The 26409-nt window shown below is 42.8% G+C and overlaps 2 protein-coding genes across 2 annotated transcripts; one reads left to right on the forward strand and one right to left on the reverse strand.

Annotated features, from left to right (window-relative positions):
• Nucleotides 1-3295: 3295 nt before the first annotated feature.
• LOC110504508 (matrin-3) lies at nucleotides 3296-17007 on the reverse strand. The gene is made up of 20 exons (XM_021583263.2): nucleotides 16881-17007; nucleotides 14843-15847; nucleotides 14395-14456; nucleotides 14133-14171; nucleotides 13075-13184; nucleotides 12539-12603; nucleotides 12255-12371; nucleotides 11196-11321; nucleotides 10829-11011; nucleotides 10231-10355; nucleotides 9479-10112; nucleotides 7608-7734; nucleotides 7269-7411; nucleotides 7039-7167; nucleotides 6838-6960; nucleotides 6594-6724; nucleotides 6118-6439; nucleotides 5719-5878; nucleotides 4076-4191; nucleotides 3296-3918 (listed from the first exon to the last, which is right to left on the reverse strand). Exons 2-20 carry the CDS (start codon nucleotides 15629-15631, stop codon nucleotides 3856-3858), a joined length of 3564 nt encoding a protein of 1187 aa, XP_021438938.2. The 5' UTR covers nucleotides 15632-15847; nucleotides 16881-17007; the 3' UTR covers nucleotides 3296-3855.
• On the forward strand, nucleotides 16955-19408 carry LOC110504511 (polyadenylate-binding protein-interacting protein 2). The gene is made up of 4 exons (XM_021583266.2): nucleotides 16955-17093; nucleotides 17568-17710; nucleotides 17894-18070; nucleotides 18628-19408. Exons 2-4 carry the CDS (start codon nucleotides 17573-17575, stop codon nucleotides 18682-18684), a joined length of 372 nt encoding a protein of 123 aa, XP_021438941.1. The 5' UTR covers nucleotides 16955-17093; nucleotides 17568-17572; the 3' UTR covers nucleotides 18685-19408.
• Nucleotides 19409-26409: the final 7001 nt, after the last annotated feature.

Raw genomic sequence — 26409 nt, forward strand, 5'->3', positions numbered from 1 at the left:
AATAAACTAGCGAATAATTTGGAAGAGTTCATGTTCAGAATATTGTTTTTAATCAGTCCTTGCATGTCATTTGAAAACAAAGGAATATATCTCGTCATTAGCCACATAAACAAATTCAGATTTATGTCTGGCTGATGACACCTGAAGATGAAGTGTCACTTAAGGGATAGAGGCAACACCACTTACCTGTGATCCCATTACCTTGAAAAGGTATCCTGCTAAAAGCTAGAATAATGAGGTGATTAAGTGTCCTGGATGGTTTGGAGTGATTGATTTCAGGATGATTTTGGGAGCAAATGCTTGGAATAAACTCTCTTCGTTTCCAATAATATTATGATAGTTTACAGGAAGGCCAGCATGAGTCTAATTATCTAATGTAACTTCTCTCTCTGTCACACAACATGTCCCTTAACAAATTAATAACCTTTTTTTTTGTGGATCTTGACTTCTTCTGACTTTTTAATTACAACCAATACTGTGTAGATTCTGTAAACCTGCAAAAAAAGCCAGAGGCCCTTTACTGATATCAACCAGGGTCGTAGCCAGAGGCCCTTTACTGATATCAACCAGGGTCGTAGCCAGAGGCCCTTTACTAATATCAACCAGGGTCGTAGCCAGAGGCCCTTTACTAACATCAACCAGGGTCGTAGCCAGAGGCCCTTTACTAACATCAACCAGGGTCGTAGCCAGAGCCTGATGATGAGATGCAACGAGGGTGTGCCTGCAACACACCAGGGTCATGAACTTGTGACTCTGCTGGGACATCTGTACACATTCTCCCACTGCGACTCCAGCACTCTCCTTGATATTAAGCCTAATGGTATAAAACCTTGCTTGGTCCTCTCCTCTGAAAGAATTTGGCACGCAGACAGAATAGGAAGTCCCAAAGGAGAGGACCCTCCTCGGTGAGGGACGGACAAGCCTTTTTGTTCGGAGACTCCCCGCAACAAACCCCAAAATATTTGTGGACATCTGCCCTGGCCTCATCTACATGCATAGCCCCAGCCTGGGGGGGGGGGGGGGTGGTGACTTGCTCAGGAGACAATGGGGCTGCAGTCTGATCTATAGCCACTACTGCCTTTATATTCCAGCTCAAAGAACAGACTCTAAAAACTGGAAAGAGAGGGGACTAAGGGAATGTCAGGACCTCTTTCCAGGGAGGATTGATACAACTCGCATTTTGGTTTCTCCTCCCTCCAAGCCTCCCAGGAACGATCATTTTTCACCATGCAGGCGACCAGACCTTTGTCCATAAGCTGCCATTCAGGGAAACTTGGCGATGTGAAGGACAGTGGACACAGAAAACAGGATGGATCCATCTGGATGAAAGGTGGATTTGGTGGTCCCTAAATTATCCACCAAATAGTGATGCTTTTAGCAATGCATGTTGAATTTAGATACCTTTTTAACATGTCAAATTCAAAAATATTGATTTATACAAATATTGTTTTTTGTGAAAAGCGGCATTTCATTTAAGATTGCTTTGTGAAGTCACTGGGAAAAGTAGCAATCACAAGTAATCCTGAGAAGAACTATCATCCTTAGCCCTGTTGACTTGTGTGTGTATAGTAGGAACAATAACACCATCTGCTGGTCTCAACATGAACTGTGTGTGGGTACACATTTCTGTGTACCCATTCTCCTCCAGTAACATGCCAATATACACCGAACAAAAATAGAAAACTCAACATGCAACAGTTCATACAAAAAAAAAGGGAATTCAAAAAAATAAATTAGGTCTCAAATGGATGGATTTCACATGACTGGGAATACAGATATGCATCTGTTGGTCACAGATAGCTTTTAGAAAGAGGTAGGGGTGTGGATCAGAAAACCAGTCAGTGTCTGGTGATCACCATTTACCTCATGCAGCAGAAAAAAAAATCTCCTTCACAGAGTTGTTCAGACTGTTTGTGACCTGTGAACCGTTATCCCATTCCTCTTCAATGGCTGTGCGAAGTTGCTGGATATTGGCAGGAACTGGAACAATGTCGTACACGTCGATCCAGAGCATCCCAAACATGCTCAACGGGTGACATGTCTGGTGAGTATGCAGGCCATGGAAGAACTGGGACATTTTCAGCTTCCAGGAATTGTGTACAGATAACTGAGACATGTGGCTGTGCATTATCATGCTGAAACATGAGGTGATGGCCGGCAGATGAATGACACAATGGGCCTCAGGATCTCGTCACAGTATCTCTGCATTCAAATTGCCATCGATAAAATGCAATTGTGTTCGTTGTCCGTAGTTTATGCCTGCCCATACCATAATCACCCAGGGGGACTCTGTTCACAACGTTGACATCAGCAAACCACACGATGCCATACAAGTTGTTTGCCATCTGCCCGAAGAGCACACTTCTCCAGCGTGGCAGTGGCCATCGAAGGTGAACATTTTCCCACTGAAGTTGGTTACGACGCAAAACTGCAGTTGGGTCAAGAGCATGGTGAGGATGAAGAGCACGCAGGTGAGCTTCCCTGAGACGGTTTCTGAGTGTGTGCAGAAATTCTTTGGTTGTGCAAATCCAGTTTCATCAGCTGTCCAGGTGGCTGGTCTCAGATGACCCTGCAGGTGAAGATTTTTTTATTTTACTAGGCAAGTCAGTTAAGAACAAATTCTTACTTACATTTACGGCACACACAGGCCAAACCCGGATCGACGCCTGGCCAATTGTGCACCGCCCTATGGGAGTCTCAATCAGGCCGGTTGCGATACAGCCAGGGAGGCAGATGTGGAGGTCCTGGACTGGTTACACGCGGTCTGCGGTTGTGAGGCCTGTTGGACGTACTGCCAAATTCTCTGAAACGACGTTGGAGGCAGCTTATGGTAGAGAAATTAACATTCAATTATATGGCAACAGCTCTGGTGGATATTCTCAGATCATCCCGCAGGTGAAGAAGCCGGATGTAGAGGTCTTGGGCTGGACTGGTTACAACGTGGTCTGCGGTTGTGAGGCTGGTTGGACAGACTGCCAAATTCTCTAAAAATGACAGAGGCAGCTTACGGTAGAGAAATTAACATTCAATTCTCTGGCGGACATTCCTGCAGTCAGCATACCAATTGAGACATCTGTGGCATTGTGTTTTGACAAAACAGCACATTTTAGTGGCCTTTTATGGTCCCCCCAGCACAAGGTGCATCTGTGTAATGATCATGCTGTTTAATCAGCTTCTTGATATGACATATCTGTCAGATGGATGGATTATCTTGGTAAAGGAGAAATGATCACTAACTGGGAAGGAAACACATTTGTTCACAACATTTAAGAAATATGTTTTCAGATGCACAAAACACTTTTCTGGGATCTTTTATTTCAACTCATGAAACGTGGGAACACATGACATGTCGAATTTATATTTTTTGTTCATTATACATCCAAGCAATGCAATTATCTGAACATCTGCATGGGAGGCATTTATTAAAAATGATCAACCAAACTCCTTTCTTTAGACACTTGCCCTAATATAATTGGTTACGTTATTTCTCGTCTCTGCATCACAACAGTCGGGGAACCAATCAAAAGACCAGCATCTGAGAGGGATGTCGTCCTATGACTTCAACACAAATCAAAAATGTTTCTTGCACTTAACAATTTAGCAAGACGAGTTATCAGAAAATCTTAAAAACAAAACCAGGCATACAAAACTCCCTACATTCTCCAGACCCATTCATGGTTGGTTCCTCCTGGTACGGTACATTGGTTAAAATAAAGAGTTACAAGACTGTATGACTAAACACGAAAGCTTTAAAAAAAAAAGAAAAGACAAAAAAAAGAATTGCTGAAACATCCACTCTTGCGTTACAAACGAACTCTATCCAAGCGTAAACATTTCCAACACTCGTCATCATTCCTAAACAGGAGTCTTCGTCCCTGTGGTACTTTGAGCTTTGGCCTTCTCCTTTTCCAGATGTTTCTGAAAAAAAAGGACAGCATTTAGATTTCAGAACAAAAATGTTTTTTTTTGGTTTGATACAAAGTGAGAGACGTATTGGTGTGTTGTGTCAGAGTTTTAAATGACTGCTCAAATATTTTGGTATATCTGCTAATTGACTAAAATAATGCATTTTTACCTTGAGTTTTTGGTAGTGAGATTGACTGCTGCAGTGAACTTTCTTGGCTGTCTCCTCATTGGAATAGAACAGGAAACAGACTCTACAGTAGTACCCCATCTTCACATATTCAACACCTGCAATCAAACAACAGAGTCACTATGATGTTTGGTTGGGCATGTGACAAATAACATTTGATTTGATGTATGAAATATGATATCTACATTGTCAAAAGTATGTGGACACCTTCTCGTTGAACATTCCCAAAATCATGGGCATTAATATAAAAGTTGCCCCGCCCTCCTTTCGCTGCTATAACAGCCTCCACTCTTCTGGGAAGGCTTTCCACTAGATGTTGGAACATTGCTGCTATAACAGCCTCCACTCTTCTGGGAAGACTTTCCACTAGATGTTGGAACATTGCTGCTATAACAGCCTCCACTCTTCTGGGAAGGCTTTCCACTAGATGTAGGAACATTGCTGCTATAACAGCCTCCACTCTTCTGGGAAGGCTTTCCACTAGATGTTGGAACATCCATTCAGCCACAAGAGCATTGGTGAGGACGGGCACCGATTAGGCATGGCTCGTAGTCGGCGTTCCAATTCATCCCAAAGGTGTTCGATGGGGTTAAGGTCAGGGCTCTGTGCAGGCCAGTCAAGTTCTTCCACACTGATCTCTGCAAACCATTTCTGTATGGACCTTGCTTTGTGCACATGGGGCATTGTCATGCTGAAACAGGAAAGGGCCTTCCCGAAACTGTTGCTTCAAAGTTGGAAGCACAGAATTGTCTAGAATGTCATTGTATGCTGTAAGGTTAAGATCTCCCTTCACTGGAACTAAGGGGCCTAGGCCAAACCATGAAAAACAGCCCCAGACCATTACTCCTCCTCCACCAAACATTACAGTTGGCACTATGCATTGGGGCAGGTAGCGTTCTCCTGGCATCCGCCCAACCCAGATTCGTCCGTCGGACTGCCAGATGGTGAAGCGTGATTCATCACTCCAGAGAACGCGTTTCCACTGCTCCAGAGTCCAATGGCGGTGAGCTTTACACCACTCCAGCCGACGCTTGTTATAGCGCATGGTGATCTTAGGCTCGTGTGAGGCTGTTCGGCCATGGAAACCCATTTCAAGGAGCTCCCGATGAACAGTTCCTGTGCTGAGGCCATTTTGAACTCACAACCGAGGACAGACAATTTCTACATGCTTCCGAACTCGGCGGCCCCGTTCTGTGAGCTTGTGCGCCCTACCACTTTGTGGTTGAGAAGCTGTTGCTCCTAGATGTTTCCACTTCACAATAACAACACTTACAGTTGACCTGGGCAGCTCTAGCAGGGCATACATTTGACGAACTGACTTGTTGGAAAGGTGGCATCCTATGACGGTGCCACTTTGAAAGTCACTGAGCTCTTCAGTGAGGCCATTCTACTGCCAATGTTTGTCTATGTAGATTGCATTGCTGTTTGCTTGATTTTATAGACTGAATCCACTAAATGAAAGGGGTGTCCAGATACTCGTCTATGTAGTGTATATATTTTTAATGTGTTGGACAAGACAAAAGTTGTCTGACAGAAAAATAAAATGATTCTTTATGTTATTAATATTTCTAAAACACATAGAAAACCATTTCCCCCCTCGAGTATTAATCTGAGCATGTCCTTACCCACTGGGTTGTTAGGCTCATAAGGCCCCAGAGGAACCGGGCTGGTTGATGAAAGCTTCCCCTCAGCCTGGGATGGTGTGCAGGCAGTCTCTCCATTCTCCTCAACGCTCCTCACACTCACTATGGAAATGGCCGTCTCGTTTTCCTCCATTTTGATGTTCTACGGCACAGGACAATAGAGAGTCAGTTCCTTAGATACTACTTTTGGTTGACAAACTAAAACGGCCTGGGGTTACATCCCAGAATGGCGTCATATTCCCCATCAGATCATCATAGAGGGATTGCTGATGATGACAGCGAACTACGTTTGACCAAAGCCCCATAGGACTGTGATCCGTAGTAATACACTATAGTGAATATGGTGACATTTTCAGAACAACCTAAGCCAGATAAACTTACCATGTCAGTGTCAATCTTGTGTACAGCTGAGGTCTCAGAGGGTTGACTGTGCTCTCCATGTACCTCCTCCTCCTCCTCCTTCCTAACCTCTACCTCACTCTGCTCAGTGGGCACCTCCACCATCTCCTCCTTGTCTTCTTTCTCAGGCTCGTCTGCTGATGAAGATGCCGTCTCCTCTCTGGACTTCTTGACTGGAGGTTCTTCATCCTGTTTGGCTGAGCTTTTGGCGGCTGAGCTTTTGGCGGAGCTCGTTTCACTGCCTGATCGCTCCCTCTTCGACGACCTCTTCTTCTCCTCAGAGTCAGGGGCAGGTGGTCGGTGTCTAGTGTGGGGAAAGAGTATGTCATCTTTAGTGTCGCGGAAGAGCCGCAAAAGAGCATTTCATCTTTAGTGTCGCCATCTTAGTAGTGACAGAAATAAGTTGAAATGTACATGGCTCACAGCAATTACATTAACTGTTGTTTCATTTGACTCACCCGTATTTGAGCTGTTTGTACTTCCTGCTCACGTACACCGTTAGTCGCTTGCCTTCGAATTTAGGGGGCGTGTCCTTGTAGGTCTCAGACATTCTCTCAGCGTCCTCGCCACGTTCCATCTCAATGAAACACTAGAAATTAAATAATTAAATAATTAACAAACAATAGAAATCCACATTTGTTTCGTTTCCCACTCTTTCCAAGAAGCTCCGAGAGCCGAAGAGAGAACAAAATATTTTATTACCTCGTTGCGAGATCTGTTCAGGAAATAGCGTCTCACTTTGCCGAACGGTTCAGCGATTTTCAGAAGAGAGGCGTCGGAGGATTTGAAGTGGGGAATCTGTCCCACGTATACCACTCTCCCACTCTGCAAGAAGAACAACAAACATTACAAACAACTTCTACAGTAGAAGGCTGACCAACAATCTGCAGGTACGGAGCTCACCTGAATGGTAGCGTACGTCTGTGAATGGTAGATTTTCACAGACTTCCCACACACAGTCGGTGTTACATTCCCACTGTAGAAATTGACCATTGCTTTGGCCTCTTCTTCCGAATTGAGTTGCAGAAAGGCCTAGGTCCACCAACAAATAAAATATACACAATAGTTAAACTTCACTATTTTTTTTCTTCTTCGCTTTTTAACTGTCAAATTAATCTATCAACCAACTTTACCTCAGGTCTCACGTCAAGCACCAGGTGCTGAACTACAGTACCGAAGGGTTTGGCCAGGGCCAAGATCTCGTTCAGAAAACCATAGGCTCGTTTAAATCCCACAACGTTGACCACTCTCAATCCCCCAATTTTCTTAGAGCTCCCTGCAAAGAGAGGATGAGAGCGACAATTACACAACTGTTTACTTTCACCCAACAACAGTTGCTGTAGCTTACTTTTCACGTGGGCCGACACTGTAGCAATGGTTTTCAATTCCACAGACGCTATCAATCAATCAATCATCCTAAATTAAATGATCATACATCATGCTAGATAAGAGGTGAAGTTAATGTTGTTTACCTGAAGAGGAGTACTTTTCTTTGGATGAGGAGTCCTGTCTCTCCAAGTCCTCGTCCTCTGCCAGCTCATCCAGAGTCACAAAGTCATCCATGTTTTCCGGGAAGTCCTGCTCCATGCTGCCCTCCTCCTGGCGGAAACGAACAACATGTTAGTTACATATTCAACATAAAGCACCAGTCAAAGGTTTGGACTCATTCAAGGGTTTTTTCCTTTATTTTGACTATTTTCTACATTGTAGAATAATAGTGATGACATCACAACTATGAAATTACACATGGAGTCATGTAGTAACCCCAAAAAAGTATTAAACAAATCAAAATATATTTTATATTTGAGATTCTTCAAATAGCCATCATTTGCCTTGATGACAGCTCTGCACACTCTTGGCAATTCTCTCAACCAGCTTCACCTGGAATGCTTTTTCAACAGTCTTGAAGGAGTTCGCACTTATTGGCTGCTTTTCCTTCCCTCTGCGGTCCAACTCATCCCAAACCATCTCTATTGGATTGAGGTCGGGTGACTAGGTCTGATGCAGCACTCCATCACTCTTCTTCTCGGTCAAATAGCCCTTACACAGCCAGAAGGTGTGTTTTAGGTCATTGTCCTGTTGAAAAACAAATGATAGTGGAACTAAGCCCAAACCAGATGGGATGGCGTATCGCTGCAGAATGCTGTGGTAGCCATGCGAGTTACATGTGCCTTGAATTCTAAATAAATCACTCCCACACCTCTTCCTCCATGCTTCACGGGGGGAATTACACACGCGGAGATCCTCCGTTCACCTACTCAGCGTCTAACAAAGACACGGCGGTTGGAACCAAAAATCTCACATTTGTACTCATCAGACCAAAGGACAGATTTCCACCGGTCTAGTGTCCATCTCTAGTGTTTCTTGGCCCAAGCAAGTCTCTTCTTATTATTGGTGTCCTTTAGTAGAGGTTTCTTTGCAGCAATTCAACCATGAAGGCCTGATTCACACAGTCTCCTCTGAACAGTTGATGTTGAGATATGTCTGTTACTTGAACTCGGCGAAACATTTATTTGGGCTACAATTTCTGAGGCTGGTAACTCTAATGACCTTATCCTCTGCAGCAGAGGTAACTCTGGGTCTTCCTTTCCTGTGGCGGTCCTCATGAGAGACAGTTTCATCATTGCTCTTGATGGTTTTTTGCGACGGCACTTGAAGAAACTTTCAAAGTTCTTGAAATGTTTTCTGTATTGACTGACCTTCACGTTGTTTATCTTTGTGTATTTGAGCTGTTCTTGCCATAATATAGTCTTGGTCTTTTACCAAAAAGGGGTATCTCCTGTATACAACCCCTACCTTGTCACAACACAACTGATTGGCTGAAACACATTAAGACAGAAAGAAATTCCACAAATTAACTTTGAACAAGGAACACCTGTTAATTGAAATGCATTTCAGGTGACTACCTCATGAAGCCGGTTGAGAGAATGCCAAGACTGTGCAAAGCTGTCACGGCAAAGGATGGCTACTTTGAAGAATCAAACAAAATCTATTTAGATTTGATTAACACTTTTTTTGGTTAGTGCATGATTCTGTGTGTTATTTAATAGTTTTGATGTCTTCACTATTATTCTACAATTTTGAAAATCGTAAAAATAAAAACCCTGGACTGAGTAGGTGTCCAAACTTTAGACTGGTACTGTATGTCAACATATTAGTTACATATTCAACATATTAGGTTATACATTATAAATAAATGTTTACAATATGAACAATATTTTAAAAAATTATATAAGGGAGATATGTCACTGTGCTCAACAGAACAAAAACACAAGAGTAGTGCCAACTTGTAAGCAAGACAAATATTTTCTTGGACTGTAAATGTTTTCTGTTGTTGACCTACCTGGTCCGCAGGTAGTTGTTCCTCATGCATCTCTGAGCTCTCTGCTGGCTCTGCCGACGGCATGTCATCCTTGTCCTCGGTCTCTGGCTCATCTGTAGTGGCTTCAGTTTCCATCTGTTCACTCTCAGGCTCTCCCTCCGCTTTCTCCTCTGGAGCAGGCACAGTCCCCTCCTCCACCTCTGACGCCTCAGCCTTCTCTGTGACATCACTACTGCTCAGAACCTTGGCAGTGCTCGGAACATCGTCGGAGTCCAGAGCAGGTTCCTTCTCCTCCTGGGATTCCAGACTGGTGTTGGCCGCGGGCTCTGGGTCTTCCGTCACGTCTTCAGCCTTGTCCTCTGACGACCCATCATCACGTGAACCTTGGTCTCCCTCTCCTTTGCACTCCTCAGCGTCATCTCCCTCCATCACACCAGCCACCTCATCACCTGACCCCTCCCCCTCTCCTCCTGACCTCTCCCCCTTTCTCTCTGCACTGCAGTCCTCTCCTTTTGGTGGTTCCTTCTTGTCCTCTTTGGCTTTGCTGCTAGAGGAAGATTTACCACTTCTGGAAGAACTTCTGTCTTTGGGCCCAGTACTACTGTTGCTTCTCCTTCTCTTATCATCCATCAGTTTGTTGGAGCGATTACCCACACTGTTACAGACAGACAACAATCCACAATCAGTACAGCTACCTCTGTAAAAAAAAAAAAGGCCAACTAAGTCCTCTAATGTGATAATGAAGCACTGAATCAATCTTGGGGAATTCTTACTTCAAGGTCTTGTACTTGGTACAGATGTTTAAACGGACAGTCTTTCCCTGGATGGTCAGTGGATTCAGAGTGTAGTACTTCACCAACATCTCAGCATCCTCCGCAGACCCCAGCTGAACAAAAGACTAGGAAGACAAACGCTAACGTTTATACATTTTAAGCCTTCATGACAGATCCAAAATATAATAACATTTAAAAAATATCCTCATGCCTCAGGCACATTCACACAGATGAGCAGGGACCCTGGGCATCTTTCTTTTTGTGTTTTTCAGAGTCAGTAGAAAGGCCTCTTTAGTGTCCTAAGCTTTCATAACTGTGACCTTAATTGCCTACCGTCTGTAAGCTGTTAATTGTTTATGCTGCGTTGAACAACCATGGGAAACAGTGTTTAAACCCTCTACAAATGAACCTCTTGAAATCCAAATAACTTCACACAAATTATCTTTGAAAGTCGGGGGTCCTGAAAAAGGGACGTTGCTTTTTTTTTTTTTTTTTTTGCTTGAGTTTAATAACAAATAATATGCGCCATTTAGCAGACGCTTTTATCCAAACATTAGTATACATTTTTTTTTATACAGAGAATAAATAGGACTTTTACCTCATCAGTTAGAAACAAGTGTTTCTCCACGGTGCCGAAGCGGCGCGCGATGGTGAGGAGTTCCTGCTTCTTCTCGTTCTCACGCGGCAAGTTGGAGAAGAAGACTACCTGCGATTGGTTCGCCACCGCTGGATCTTTGCCTTGTTTCGCCTCCCGGTTGATTCTCTCAGTTCTGCTGTCTTTCTGTATTCAGAGAGAGGAACATGTTACGTGTACTAGTTTTGCGTGCATGATCACTGGGGGGGTCGTTAACGGTCAGCTAAGATAGAAACGCAGCCGAGTGACTTGAGGTATTTTCCTCGATACAACAGATACAGGTAAAAAACTAATGAAAAATAGACGAATAAGGACAATATTCCAATATTACCTGAATCACCATGAGTTCCTTGGACAGATATAAGGTGATTTGTTTCCCGTGCAACACCGCTGGGTTCTGCTGGTAGTAGCTCACCACATCCCTAGCTTCCTTATGAGTCTCCATTTCTAAAAAGGCCTGTGGGAGTAGGAATACGCATCATGAACCCTGTGCTACAGGACCAGTCGTCGGGTGGTCTAATACAACCGTTGAAATGGGTAATAGGAGCAAGTCAAGTGTTTGAAAGAGTTTGCGTTGTGATCTACACGTTTCCAGTTGTACTGTAATACGTTAGTTAATAAAGCAGAATTGATTTATACATTGTAATAAGAGGAAAGTGGTGTGAAAACACAACAGGGGTGGTTTCCTGGACACTCCAATTAAGAATCTTTACAGTCAACGACTAGGGGCGTCTTCTCTCAAGTGTGTGTGGGCACAAAAACAACAACAACAAAAAAAGACAACCTCGCGTGCGACAGTTTCAAGTTTGAACTTGAGGGGGAAAGAACTACTAGTGGTTGACCAATTGCATTGCAAGCAAATATTGTTATTTTTTTAGGGGGAGGAGGGGGGGTAATTGAAGTGTTTGAGGCACGAAAATTCTAATAATGGTCGGCCAATAAAAAACAGAATGTAGGTCTGGTGTGAAAACAGATGTATTTACAGTTGGGGAAGGAGATTGCATAGCACTATATTGACGGATGCATTTCTAAAGTCACTGTAAAATATTAAAACATTCTGCCCACACCTCTACAGAAATGTGATCAAATTTACCATCGCGCTTAAAAAAAAAAAAAACTATCATGACCCAGTTCTAGCATTTCGGAATCACACAGCAAACGAGGGTGTTTTTATTGTTTACATAAAAGGATGAACGGAGGCTGTTTTCCAGGTGGGGCTGTAACGCTTGTTCACGAGCGCAGAAATACAGTATGGCTCTGATTTATCAAGAAAAAAATAAGATGTTTGAAAAATCCCATTAGTTTGTTGCGCACGCAAATCCTAGAATCTCCACGTACGCCCAGAATTGAACATGCCCCTGGCAGGGTGGCACAAAGAGCCGTGCTTTACCTTGTTCTTCAGTACCAGGTGTTCACAGAGAGTTCCAAAGGGTTCAACCAGGGCGAACAGGGCTTTGTTAGACAGAGGACTCCTGTCATATTTGGCCACCACGACTTTGCTTCTGATCTGATGAGGAGAACAGTTACAAAACAGGTTGAATCCATGACTTTCACACCTAAGACATACCAGTAAAAATACATTTGTTTTTGATGAGGAGTTACCTGGGTCACTGCATTGCAGTAAAAAAGATTGTATTTGATCAAGATAATATCATGACAAATAAAATACATTACCTGCTTAAGTGCCATAGAGTGTTGATGTGGCTTGCCTGATCCAACATTAGATCCAGCACCACCACCTAAACAGACATAAGAGGTTATATTTATTTATTTACATACATACATATAAATACATACATACATACACACACACACACACACACAACATATGGCTTTTCAAGGAGCCACAGTCACTTAAATTACAACATGGCAGTAGCCAGCTAACCAAAACATGGATTACTGTCTTCCTTTGTCCCTAGACTGATTACAGGGTCAGGACGCCAATATGTCATTTAGTAATTTGGGTGAACTAGGCCTATCCCTTTAATGACAATGATAACATGGTAATGAACACAGAAATTAAATCAGTAAGTGACAGGAATAAGTATACATTGGCGGCATCCGGGGGGGAAAAAAAGCACCCTATTCCCTATATAGTGCACTACTTTTGGCCAGAGCCCTATGGAACCCTAATCAAAAGTAGTGCACTAAAAGGGAATCGGATTCCATTTCAGACACGGACACAATCTTTCACAAAAACACAGCATTACCCCAGCCGGAGCTCATGCGCCCTCCTCCAGCCTGCTGCCTTTCAGCCATGGGGATTGGTCCCAGGAGACCGACTGATTGATTGGTGGTCTCCAGTAGATGAGACCCACCGCTGGAAAAGGGGACAAACATGAGATTCAGTCTAATTACATAAGACTGATTCAGCTACGTATTTTAAAGTGCAACTTCACTTCCTGATTTGGCCTCGTTTTATATTGGGTTCATTAAGAAATGCTATTGTCCATGACTTAATTCAAACTCGAGTTGGTTTTGGGGGTGTGGTTGTCTCGTGTGTGTGTGTGTGTGTTCGCAGTTGACAAGAGTTAAAAAAATATATATTTAGACTATTAACTTTAGCTGACTGGTATGCGACGGTGGAGAAAATATTCTCATTATTTTTTAGTTCTCAATAAATGCTTTCAATATTTGTAAATTAATTTCTACAATTTATAGTTGGTTTGAGTTTAAGTCACTGAAATTTCAACATATTGTCCCATTTTATCGATGGTACCTAATGAGCCCCATAGGGATATCCAAAGTCAACCCAAATTTACAGAAGGGATTCCAATCGGGTCGAGAGCAGCTCTGGATGTATAATTTCTAGTGTGATGCCAGCTGTTGGCAGGATAAAAAAAAAAGCCAGCCTTCGTTTATGTTGTGATGCAGTCAAGGGCCACAAGCCTCAACAAAAAAAAAACAAAAAAAAACGTTGTTTTATGACCAAAATGACCGTATTTATACTTTGTAGTCAATGTTGACATTAGAATAAATGTTTCACACTCATAGATGCCACATAGGCTGTTTTCTAAATGAGAAGTATTTTTTTTTAAAGGGGCAGTTACTCTTTAAATTCAAAACACCTGAAAGGTTTCTTGTTAACTGGTTTATCTTCTTTATCAACTCTTGGGACTAATATTTGCAAACATGTTATGACAACTGGCGTGTGTGTGTGTGAGAAAGAGAGAGCGAGAGCGTGTGTGTGAGAGAAAGAGAGAGCGAGAGCGTGTGTGAGAAAGAGAGAGAGAGCCTGTGTGCACGTGCGGGAAAGTGAGACACATACCTTCTGCCTGTGGCCATGTGTGGATCCCATTCTGGGTACCTATAATGGTCATGGGAGAACATTGGCCAAAAATCATTGATGGTTCACACAATTTGATTTTAAAATATTTATTTTTCCCTCTCTTCAAGCTTTTTTTCAAGTAGGCAGGGTAAAAGTTGTACACAGACGTTTCAGTGGGTATCTAAACTTTAGTCAAAACAACCTTGTTTTGCGAAAAGGTCTTTACATAACGTAGTGTGTTTGAAGAGGAAATGTAACTTACATTTGCAGGAGGAGCCTCTGGTTTTCTGTGTGGCGTAATCCATCAGTGTGCTGGTTCCACTCCTGCAGACCAAGACAACCACTGGATGAGTGACTGATTTACTGAAGACATACACTGTATACATTAATTGGCTCCCACACCAATTAGAAAGCAAAAGGGTGATTCAACTACGGCTCTTCAAAAAAAAAGGAGAAAGAAGCTGAATAAGTGGAGATATGATGCTACCATAAAACAGACTTGTTGAATCATTACTTAGTGTACTGTAGGATTGGCTTTCCGTCACTTGATAAATCAAAAGATATAATAAAAGATTTGATTATAAAATTCAAAAAGTGGTCTTGAATTGAAAGTGTCCGTGCCTTTATGAGAGTAGCAATCAAACTGAGATCAGAGTAGACGGTGTGAAATAGACAGGTAAAGTGGAAAATGAATTGGAGTTAATACTCACCATGGTAGAGTGCACGTCAAAATCACAAAGAGAGCACACATGGGGAAACATGTGAGGTATAACTCCTAAGAAGTCCTGCACTTTGCCTTGGGACGGGGATCCCATTCTCCTGGTCATAAAGACACTGTCTGCCGCTGAAGGGGGACCCATGCCCATACCGCTGTAGCGATCACGGGAAAGATCTGAATACCACCCTGGGTCTCTTCCACCACTGCCGTGGCCATAGTCGAGTTCGTACCTTCCAGCTGAAGTGTCTTGGATGGAATTGTAGCCCAAGTCTCCTTGCTGAGCGTGGGCCGAAGCTTGCCCCATGGAACCACCCAGTTTGCCAACACGCATGCCATCCCAGTCGTCTCTGCTGGCTCTGTATGAGGGCTCAGAGGAGAGCCCGGACAGGTCCCCTCTAGAGTTGCCTGCCATGCGTCTGTCAGACTCCACCTTCCGGTTCTTAAGCTGCATTATAAGGTGAGGCAAGGTCTCCACACTAATGTTGTCTTCTGGGATCTGTGCCAGCACGTCCAGGTCAGCAGGCGACAGGCCCAAGCTGGAAAACAGCTTTATGGAGTTGCCAATGTGGCTGCCGCCGCCACCACGACGGGACAGCTGCGGGTCACACTCACCACCACCCATAGCCGAGGACATGCCGTGCAACTGTCTGGAGGTTGAGCCATGGAGACTGTCTGAACGCTGTTCATTCATGCTGAAGTTGAGGGTCTCAGCAGCAGCCAGAAGCCCGCGTCCCACAGCAAAGCCTTTCTGAGAGCTATCAGATGGAATCTTCTGGGACATGGCAATCCTCAAAATGGCTGACGAGCTCTAAACTAACTCAATGTGAGATTACACAGCACAATAAACAGAATAAGGAAGCAGCTAAAGCGAGGGCCAATTTAGAAGTCTTTGAACGAAGAGAAGATTCGGTCAATTCAAAAACTGACAACGACGTGGCAACAAGTCAACGTGGATGAGGAAAAAGGAAAACTCTCCTCTTCATCTGATGGAATATTTCTGCAGAAACATAATGGTGAAAGTGTAGGGTGTAAGTTCTTGTCTGCCACCCTCCTCCACAGTTAGCATGGGGATATGGAGGTGCCAACAACACTGTCTGCAGCCAGGTTCAGTTAGCCTACAATGTACATAGAGCAAGTGTAGAGAGAACAGCCCAATTTAAATAGTCAATTGAACTGTGTTCAGAATCAGAATGTTAGGTTTATATGAAAGAAACAGGAAGAACCATTTATTAAAGCATTGAAGAGAGACCACTCACAGAAAAGGAGGGAAATGTACAGTAAAGATTCAGACGTGAATTGACCTCATACGAAAGTAGAGGAAGATATACAGTAGCATTAACTGTATGTCATAGCCAGAAGAGAAGATATATCAAACATGGTTTCATCTTCATAGAGAAAGGGTAATGCACCAAGTGACCAACAAATTGTCCTAACTGCAGTTTGGACACAACTTGAAAAAGAGCTTTTAAAAATGTTTAGTTACAAGGTAACAATGATTTTTAAAATTAAAAAAAAAAAAGGGAATTTGAATCCAGTCTCTGGATCAGAACACTGTTAGATCCTGCTATAGCAAAGACAACGGTATAGACAATGTATCGCAACATTAGCTATTCAAGTTGCTAACTAACACGAGATGCAGTTAACCGCAAGAGCTGATTTTTTCCGCTTTTTGTCTGTGCTGCCAAAAACATATGTACTCAGTATGTGAATATTTGTTGAATGTTGTGCGTACAAGACATAACTAAAAACGTTTAGTTTGAAGATGATAGTAGCCAACTAAAATGTTAATAGATAACAGCAGCATAACATATATTTGATGTGAAAGGCAAGGCCTCTGGCCTAGTTAGCTTACGAAGCTAATTTGATGGCAACGAGCTTGCATGTTTTCATCATGAGGTGTAATATTATGCTACAAAAAAAATTAAAGGAGCTCAATATAAACAAGATATATTCGTAATATGTAACGTTAGTTATTTTACAGTCAAACGAAGATTTCCCGAATGTAGGGAACTGAGGTTTATTGTCCTTACCTGCGCAGGGTGGGCTCACACGGCGTTGAAGCTCTATAACGAGAGTCGCAGGGAGGATGCGCCCTGGTCACATGGGAAGGTCATACGATTCGTCCAATCGCTGACGCTCAACGTGTAAACAGCCTCAGCGGCCATTATTGCTCACTTGTCTTGGAAATAAAGAGTTGGAGAACAAAACAAAAGCAACAACGGACAGCTTTGAACCTTCACCTGGTAAGTTGACCTTTATGAAATATATCGTAACGTTATATTAACATTGATGTGGTCCATATAAAACAGAAATGTGTGTGCCTAGTTGCTGCTTTAAGCCTTTATAGCGAGTCGTCTTAAGAACGACTCGCTACAAGTTTCTTTAAATAAATATAACCTTTATTTAACTAGGCAAGTCGGTTAAGAATAAATTCTTATTTACAATGACGGCCTACACCCCAAACCCGGACGACGCTCGGCCAATTGTGCGCCTATGGGACTCCCAATCACGGCCGGTTGTGTTACAGCCTGGATTCGAACCAGGGTGTCTGTAGTGACGCATCGAGCACTGAGATGCAGTGCCTTAGACCGCGCTACTCGGAAACTCGGGATTGTTTATTGCTGTGTCTTATTATTACTGTGTTCTGAAATATTGTAATTGTTCCTCTGTTGGTCTATTTTTGAAGATACAACTAACTTACCTCATCTTTGTTACAGCCAAAATGAAAGACCCAAGTCGCATCAACAACACCCCAAGCCTCAGCAACAGCGAACTTATCCTACACGGACAGTTCATCAATGATGACAATCCTTTTGCTGAATACATGTGGATGGAGAACGAGGAGGAATTCAACAGACAGGTACTCTACTTATTCTGCCTATTTATCAGGTACTAGATTAGGTAGCTAGTTGATTTAATATTTAATGCCTATTCCACATACAAAGAAATAGCTGTTTTTGTAATAGCAATGTATCATTATTTCAATAATTTAGTGTTTTGCGAAGAGTGGGTGTCTAAATTATTTTGAATGCTTTGTCCCCAGATTGAGGAGGAGCTGTGGGAGGAGGAGTTCATTGAGCAGTGTTTCCAGGAGATGTTGGAGGAAGAGGAGAACGAATGGTTCATCCCAGCAAGAGATCTCCCTCTAACCCTCGGTCAACTCCAGAACCAACTCAACCTACTGGTCCTCTGTGACACAGACATCGTCGACGGCCTGGCGGTAAATGTTTCAGTGATTTTTGTTTGTCCAGGTTTCCTTAAAGTAAAGTCTGTGGAAAGTAGCCATTTTATTTGGCCTAGTCCTATTATTTTGTAGGGAACCATTCAGGATCAGGTGGCTTGCCAGGCTAGTCTCATGTGGCCATCCTTCAAAATCTTGTCTCTTGGACTCATGAAAAGCCTGTGTTTCTGAGGCTAGCCTAGTCCCAGATATGTATGTGCTTTCTTGCCACCACATTTGAAGTTTTATTAGTCGTATTTCCAAAGGATACACCGTCCAACGAAATGTTTACTTGTATGTTCCTTCTTGACAATGCAACAACAATAATAAAAGATAAGAATACAAACAAAGTATATTTCTCAGTAGAATAGAAGAACATTTTGAGCATACGTATAAAGTATGATTTTTGTCTTGTTTGGCATGAGGAGTTGGCAAGACAACACAGGTTGGAACATACTTTACTAAGAATGGGCCTATAATATCTCCATTTGTTTGGATTGAATCATCTCTGTAAGCTTTGATTACATTTTCCCTCATGTTTTTTTTCCCCTCTTTAGATCAACAGCAATTTGAACCCTGAAGCACAAGAATTCGTACCAGGGTTGAAGCACTGAGACTAGTCCTCTGATGAACGAATCATCTGTCCACGCTGAAGCCAGCGTAGGAAGATCTGTTGGAGTTCTGTTACTCTGTTGCACTTAATGTGTTGCCAAAGTTTTCCAGCTAGCCCTGCATGTTTAACGTTTTGAATAATGTTGTGTACATAAATCATATGTTTGTTGTTACTCTTCTGAATGTAAAAACAGGGTAGGAACCAGAATACTTTTTACTTGTATTTCTTATTTGAATATTATAGGCCTATGTTATGTAAGTTGTTCTAACATACCTGCCCCATCAAATAATACTTTTCTGTTCAATCAAAACTAGTGGTTCATCTCAATCACAAGATGTATTTTTAATTAGATCTTTGTTTGTGTTATGAATTCAGTAAGAAAGTGCAGAGAACATATTTCTGTATACAGTCTCATTTTGTTGAAATGCAGTTTGCTATGAGATTAATATGTAATATCTTAGCCGGGTTTAAAGCTGGATGTTATAAATTAGATTACCTACTTTATAATATGTCTCTTTTTTTTGTGTTCTACATTTTACTTTCTCTTCAGAGTCTGAATTGCCAGGCTTATTTTAGATTTTATTTTCATTGCACCTCTTCTTCCTGACATTATCTTTCAGAGCCTGGAGCTTGAAATCCTACTGCCATGTCGATGTTGACTTTAGTTTTTTCTAAATGCACCTAAAAGGAAAACTACTGTATAAAAACTTACCAAAACTATTGTACAAAAATCTAAATGTTTTTTTCTTTAAGTATTTGAAAATAAATGTTGGACTATATATTTTGTGATTTCACACAACAAATCATGGCCCCTGATCAATTCATACTCTTGTTTTATTTATAGCAAACAAACTGCACTCGATTCTTATGGATGCGTTCGTAAATTCGCGCTGGCTCTATACTCCGATTTCATAATACTCTCGTCTGAGAGTGACAGAACGCAGAATGATTTGTGAATTTACGCTCAACACCGGTAGAATATGGTCGGTGTCAGTAAAATGTTGCCAGCAGCACAGTTACAGCCACCAGCGCTCTGGATAACATGAAAACAGCTCTGCTATGGCAAATAAAATAGTCAGTGAGGTGTTCTCTCATTTGTGTCTGGAAGTAGTTAGCTTGACTGCGGTTGTGAGGTCCGACCGCTCGGTTCAACCCCACTCCTCGTCCAGTGTACGCTCTGAAATGACATCCTGACAGCGCTCTGAATTTACGAATGGCCAAAGCGCACTCTGGAAAGGCAGATACATTTTTACGAAAACACACTACTTAAAAAAAAAGTGGTTACTTCCGGTTCCGGTTTAGACGCCTGGGAAGCTAGCTAGCTACTTCGATACAGGTTTCAGTAAGATACTTAACGAATTAACGAATATGCCGACATTTTATGTTTGTATGTATTCACAAATTATCTTTAAAAAAAAATGCTAACGTGAGAGAGGAAGTTAGCTAGTTGACGTTAGCTTTGCTAGCTCAGCCACTGTCCGTTTCAAGTAAATGTAAACAGCAACGTTATGCTTTTAATAATTTCGATGACCTTTCCCAATAGCCTAATATTGAATCCATATTCCCTAGATTGCTTCTTTGACCCATCATCTCTTCACTGGCAACTTTCTCAACAGAGATTAGATACGTTTACGTTCCAGCATGTCTCACAACTACTCCTACAGACGACCACCACCAGCTAAAGGTCTAAGACCCAGCTCTTTCGACTCTCCAGATCACCTGCACCCTGGAGACCACAGTCAGAATGTTTACAGATCGTCCCAGGAGTCACCATCTCATTCCACAATACCATCCTACCCATACTCCTCATCCAGAGCCTCCGCTGCCACCGAGTCCCCTTACTCCTCCTCACTAAGCCGGTCAGAACCTTACTCCTCCTCACTAAACAGGTCAGACCAAACTCTCCTGAGCAGCTGTGGGCTCAAGCCCAAAGACTTCTCTCTACTAGCCGAGATGCCTGAGGATCTCATCACCGTGGAGAACCTACCACATCTGGTCCTGGAGATCAAGAAGAAGAGGGCGACACAGCAGTCACCATATCCAGCTATGATCTCTTACCCTCCTGCTGCCATATCTCGTGGCTGTGTGTGGGAACAGGGTGACCGGAGTCATTCTCAACCATTAGACATCCACCCCTCTCTTCCCCCTTCCCAACTTCTTCCCACAGAACAGGCTGAGCCCTGGCAACTAGATCGGCACGGCAACTCGATGCAGTACACATGCTCTCGCCTAGAACCTGTACCTGTCCAAGTTGTGGACTACCACTATGGTAACGAAACTCCCAGAAGTTACCAAACTCCTAGGTCCACTTACAACACGGCCCAAGGAGGAAGCAGCAACACCTGGAAACCCCCCAACTCGTCCCAACCAGCAGTAGATTACAGGTACCCACCACCACCAACTACAGACTACAGACCACGCCCAGACCAAGATGTCCCAGTTGTCACAATCAAGATGGCCACCTCTGGCAACACTCCAACCAAGAATTCTGCTCTTGACTTCCATGGAGAAATCCCCCAAACGTTTCCTCATACTTGCTCTCTCTGTGATATTACCGTGCTCTCTGAAAAGGTATGTAGCTTACTTCCTGTTATTTCTGAGTATTGCATTGTCTGGATCTCTGGTAGGTTCATGTGTATGAAAAGGTCCAAAGTGTATCAATCTTACGCCTATTTGTTCCACTGATAATATACAGTTAATGCATAGGCTGTGTTTTAACATGCGTAGCAGTATCTTAAATATGAACAACGAGAGAAAAAAATTGATTTGCTTTTTGTTGCAGTTCTGGTTCACACACGCCAATGGAACTCAACATGCAGATGGACAGCTCACACTTCTTAAAATGTGAGTAATCACATATTCAAGTTGTTTTTCCAGTTTTCCACTTTACCAGCATGACATTTCAAACGCGTACTGTCAGCATTGATATTGTAATAGGCCTAGCTTAAATAGATTAAGTTCCTAAATTGTCCAGCTTTTTATCACTCCATCTCTTCTTCCTGTGCCTGTGTTTTAGGTATCCTGAGTGGGATTGCCGGATGCAGACCACCAGAAAGTGAGTGCACATCTCTCCGCGTGTACGCTACCGTTCACATCTCTCCGCGTGTACACTACCGTTCACATCTCTCCGCGTGTACACTACCGTTCACATCTCTCCGCGTGTACACTACCGTTCACATCTCTCCGCGTGTACGCTACCGTTCAAATCTCTCTGCGTGTACACTACCGTTCACATCTCTCTGCGTGTACACTACCGTTCACATCTCTCCTTGTTTACACTACCGTTCAAATCTCTCCGCGTGTACACTACCGTTCACATCTCTCCGCGTGTACACTACAGTTCACATCTCTCTGCGTGTACACTACCGTTCACATCTCTCCGCGTGTACACTACCGTTCACATCTCTCCTTGTTTACACTACCGTTCACTGAATGACAAAGGTCTGCAACGCTGTAATTGCTGCAAGTGGAGGATTCTTTGATGAAAGCAAAGTTTGAAGGACACAACTATTATTTCAATTAAAAATCATTATTTATAACCTTGTCAATGTCTTGACTATATTTCCTATTCATTTTGCAACTCATTTCATGTATGTTTTCATGGAAAAAAAATGTCATTTCTAAGTGACCCCTAAACTTTTGAACGGTAGTGTATGTGCTTTAGTATTAATGTAGAAAAGATCTTAACAACAGGCCTTTTTAATCCCTTCAGTGGTGATGACCACACAAAGAGACCGAACGTTGAAGAGAAGACTGGTGGACCTTCCCATAGGTTGATTAACTACTTGGGTAAACTCACTGCATTAGTGTGCCTATTACGGTGCACTGGGAAATTATTCAGACTTGGATTTTTTCCCCCATGTATTTACCTTACAGCTTTATTCTAAAATTTAAGGGGGTGGGGGCTATTTAATCCATTTACACACAATACCCCATAATGACAAAGCAAAAACTGTTTATTTTTATGTTGCTATTTTTATTAGATTTTTTAAATAACATTTACATAAGTATTCAGACCCTTTACTCAGTACTTTGTGTAAGCACCTTTGGCAACGATTACAGCCTCGAGTCTTCTTGGGTATGATTCTTCAAGCTTGGCACACCTGTATTTGGCGAGTTTCTCCCATTCTTCTCTGCAGATCCTCTCAATCTCTGTCAGGTTGGATGTGGAGCGACACTGCACGGCTATTTTCAGGTATCCTCTGAGATGTTCGATCAGATTCAAGTCTGGGCTCTGGCTGGGCCACTCAAGGATATTCAGAGACTTATCTTGAAGCCACTCCTGCATTGTCTTGGCTGTGTGCTTAGGGTCATTGTCCTGTTGGAAGGGGAACCTTCGCCCCAGTCTGAGATCCTGAGCTCTCTGGAGCAGGTTTTCATCAAGGACCTCTGTGTACTTTGCTCCGTTCATATTTCCCTCGATCCTGACTTGTCTCCTAAGTCTCTGCAGCTGAAAAACATCCCCGCAGCATGATGCTGCCACCACCATGCTTCACCGTAGGGATGGTGCCAGGTTTCCTCCAGATGTTGGCATTCTTGGAACTTGGAACTCAATGAGTTCAATCTTGGTTTCATCAGACCAGAACATCTTGTTTCTCATGGTCTGAGAGTCCTTAAGGTGCCGTTAGGCAAACTCCAAGCAGGCTCCAAGTGCCTTCTACTGAGGAGTGGCTTCCGTCTGGCCACTCTACCATAAAGGCCTGATTGGTGAAGTGCTGCAGAGATGGTGGTCCTTATGGAAGGTTCTCCCATCTCCACAGAGGAACTCTGGAGCTCTGTCAGAATGACCATTGAATTCTTGGTCACCTCCCTGAACAAGGCCCATCTCCCCTGATTGCTCAGTTTGGCCGGGCGACCAGCTCTGGGAAGAGTCTTGGTGGTTCCAAACTTCTTCCATTTAAGAATGATGGCCACTGTGTTCTTTGGGGACCTTCAATGCTGCAGAATGTTTTTGGTACCCTTCCCCAGATCTGTGCCTCGACACTATCCAGTGCTCTGACATGCACTGTCAACTGTGGGACCTTTATATAGAAAGGTGTGTGCCTTTCCAAATCATGTCCAATCAATTTAATTTACCACAGGTGGACTCCAATCAAGTTGTAGAAACATCTCAAGGATGATCAATGGAAACAGGATGCACCTGAACTCCATTTCGAGTCTCAAGGCAAAGGGTATGAATACTTATGTAAATAAGGTTTTTCTGTTTTTTATTTGTTTTCGCTTTGTCATTATGGGGTATTGTGATGTCATTATGGGGTATTGTGTGTAGATTGAGGATTTTTATTTAATCAATTTTAGAATAACAAATGAACAAATGTCACGCCAGGGTAACACAGTCCTTATTTTAGGTGAAAATCGCCCATGGGAAATTTAGGTGGAAAAACAATTGGAACCATTTCCCAGTTTGCTTTTTTTTATATATTATATATATATATATTTGACCTTTATTTAACTAGGCAAGTCAGTTAAGAACAAATTCTTATTTTCAGTGACGGCCTAGGAACAGTGGGTTAGTTAACTGCCTGTTCAGGGGCAGAACGACAGGTTTGTACCTTGTCAGCTCAGGGATTTGAACTTGCAACCTTTCGGTTACCAGTCCAACGCTCTAACCACTAGGCTACCCTGGCGACCCCAAGGTTTTACAGGTATTATAACACCTTCCCTGTGGGGCTTTATTGTGTATAGGCCAGTGACAAGACACAACAAAATGTGGAAAAAGTCAAGGGGTGTGAATACTTTCTGAAGGCACCGTATATTTAGCAGACTCTTTTCATACATTTTTCTTATTTTGAATTGAACCCACAACTCTGGCATTGTTAGCGCCATACTCTACTAACTAATCCACACAGGACCATTTGCTGTGATTTATATGTGATTTTTAATGATTATTATTATAACGTGCCATTAACTTAGCTTTTCTATTGTCCTGTAGGTAAACCGTCAAGTAGCGGCTCTAGAGAAAGCATATACCCTAAGACAAAGGTTAGTACGGTATTGTTGTTCTTTCCTGCTGTTCTGGTGAACAAAAAGTGAACAAAAAGTTTTCACAATGTCTGTTTTACTTGCCTTTTTGTTTTCCAGGGGAGTGGCAAAGTGGTTTGTGCCAAATTTACCCCCCGGTGTCTCAACGAAGATGGTTTGAAGGATCTGATTAATCCGTTTGGGGAAGTTGTGAAAGTCATCATGTTCCCTGCTTTGGTAAGAAGACTAGTAGGCCTATTTATTCATCCTGCCATCTATAGAAATAGCTAATATGTGTTTTCAATTCCTATGAAATAGGCATTGACTGAATTACAATAATACAAATCTTCTAGTGATTAAAAGGAATGTTGTAAGTATAGAAGTAGAATCGACCACCCATCATGGCCTCATTGACCAATCGGGATATCCATTCTAGTAGTAATGTTTTTATGGTTCTTGTAACGCTGCATTTTCAGGCTTTTGTGGAGATGGGCTCAACTGACCAGGCCGCCGATATTGTGACATACTACCTCAGTAACCCAGTGATGGTGAAAGGAGGACAAGTCACCTTCTCTGTCTCGTCAACATTTAACTTCCTGCAGGTACATTTTTACAAGATAAATTAATTGGCATCATTATAGTTAAGTTTGTTTAAAAGGGTAATTGTTTAAAAGGGATTTTCTCTAAAACAACCACACACACACACAGAATATTATTCAATGAGTTAAATAAATCCATTTACGTCCGTATAGAGTTCCCGGGTGTTGCGTTTTTCCCCGGTGCCTCCTGGTAAAGAGTCTGCCGCGTGGAAGAGACAGTTGCTGGCCGCAGCTAAAAGATTTGGACCTGTGGAGCACTCTCTGTTCTTACCTACGCAGGTATTTAACTGCATTTTGCTTTGAATTGTTTTTTTGTTGGTCTGTGTTATAGTCTATTATAATTTGCTTACAATGTTCTGTCCTTTGGTAGGCATTTGTGGAAATGACAAATGCACTGGATGCACAGAAGCTGGTTGGACACCATACATCCAAACACCTGAAAATAGATGAGATTCATATTAAAGTGGCCTTCTCGTCAGAGTATAATACACTTCCGTAAGTTGATGCGTCCCCCTTGTTGTGCCATTACCTTTTGTTTTCATTGATTATGGCTTCTGAGTTCAGACTGTCAGACACTGTCACCATTATAACCATTGTTATTGAAGGAGAAATAGTTCATTTAGACTCTGTAAAAGCCAGAAACGTGGGAATAAAAGTGTTATATGTGAACTTTCTTTCCATCCCATCATGCAGGACCATATCTGACAGGAAGTCTTCAGACAGGAGCAGGAAGTCTGAAGATAGATCTAAGAGGAAGAGAACCCCAAGCCCCAGAAGGCGGAACCTCGGCCCCAGGAGAGATTCCCCAATCTCCTCAAAGAGGAGGAGGAGTAGAGAGAGGGATAGCGACCGTCACAAAGAACGAGTGAAATCAAACAGTGGGGGTAAAGGCAGTCCAAGGTCCCCCAGCAAACAGATCTCCAGCCGGAACTCCAGAAGTCCTCGCAGTCCAAGGTCCCCCAGCAAACAGATCTCCAGCCGGAACTCCAGAAGTCCTCGCAGGCCAAGGTCCCCCAGCAAACAGATCTCCGGCCGGAACTCCAGAAGCCCTCGCTCCCATACTAAAGAGAGGGTCTCCAGTGAGATGAAGAACCCAGGTTCTGGTAAAACAGACCCCAAGAAGGACAAGGTATCTCCCACTTCCACTCGCTCACAACCTCCCACCA

This window comes from Oncorhynchus mykiss, chromosome 31 (genome assembly GCF_013265735.2).
Source record: "Oncorhynchus mykiss isolate Arlee chromosome 31, USDA_OmykA_1.1, whole genome shotgun sequence".
Classification (NCBI taxonomy): Eukaryota; Metazoa; Chordata; class Actinopteri; order Salmoniformes; family Salmonidae; genus Oncorhynchus; species Oncorhynchus mykiss.

Coding starts and splice junctions, on each gene's coding strand:
- LOC110504508 (XM_021583263.2), bottom strand. CDS start 15,631: ATGTCCCAGAAGATTCCATCTGATAGCTCTCAGAAAGGCTTTGCTGTG. Junction 12,372..12,538: donor ACTCTATGGCACTTAAGCAG/GTAATGTATTTT, acceptor TCTCCTCATCAG/ATCAGAAGCAAAGTCGTGGT. Junction 10,356..10,828: donor ACTTGTTTCTAACTGATGAG/GTAAAAGTCCTA, acceptor TTGTCTTCCTAG/TCTTTTGTTCAGCTGGGGTC.
- LOC110504511 (XM_021583266.2), top strand. CDS start 17,573: ATGAAAGACCCAAGTCGCATCAACAACACCCCAAGCCTCAGCAACAGC. Junction 17,711..17,893: donor AGGAGGAATTCAACAGACAG/GTACTCTACTTA, acceptor CTTTGTCCCCAG/ATTGAGGAGGAGCTGTGGGA. Junction 18,071..18,627: donor ACATCGTCGACGGCCTGGCG/GTAAATGTTTCA, acceptor TCCCCTCTTTAG/ATCAACAGCAATTTGAACCC.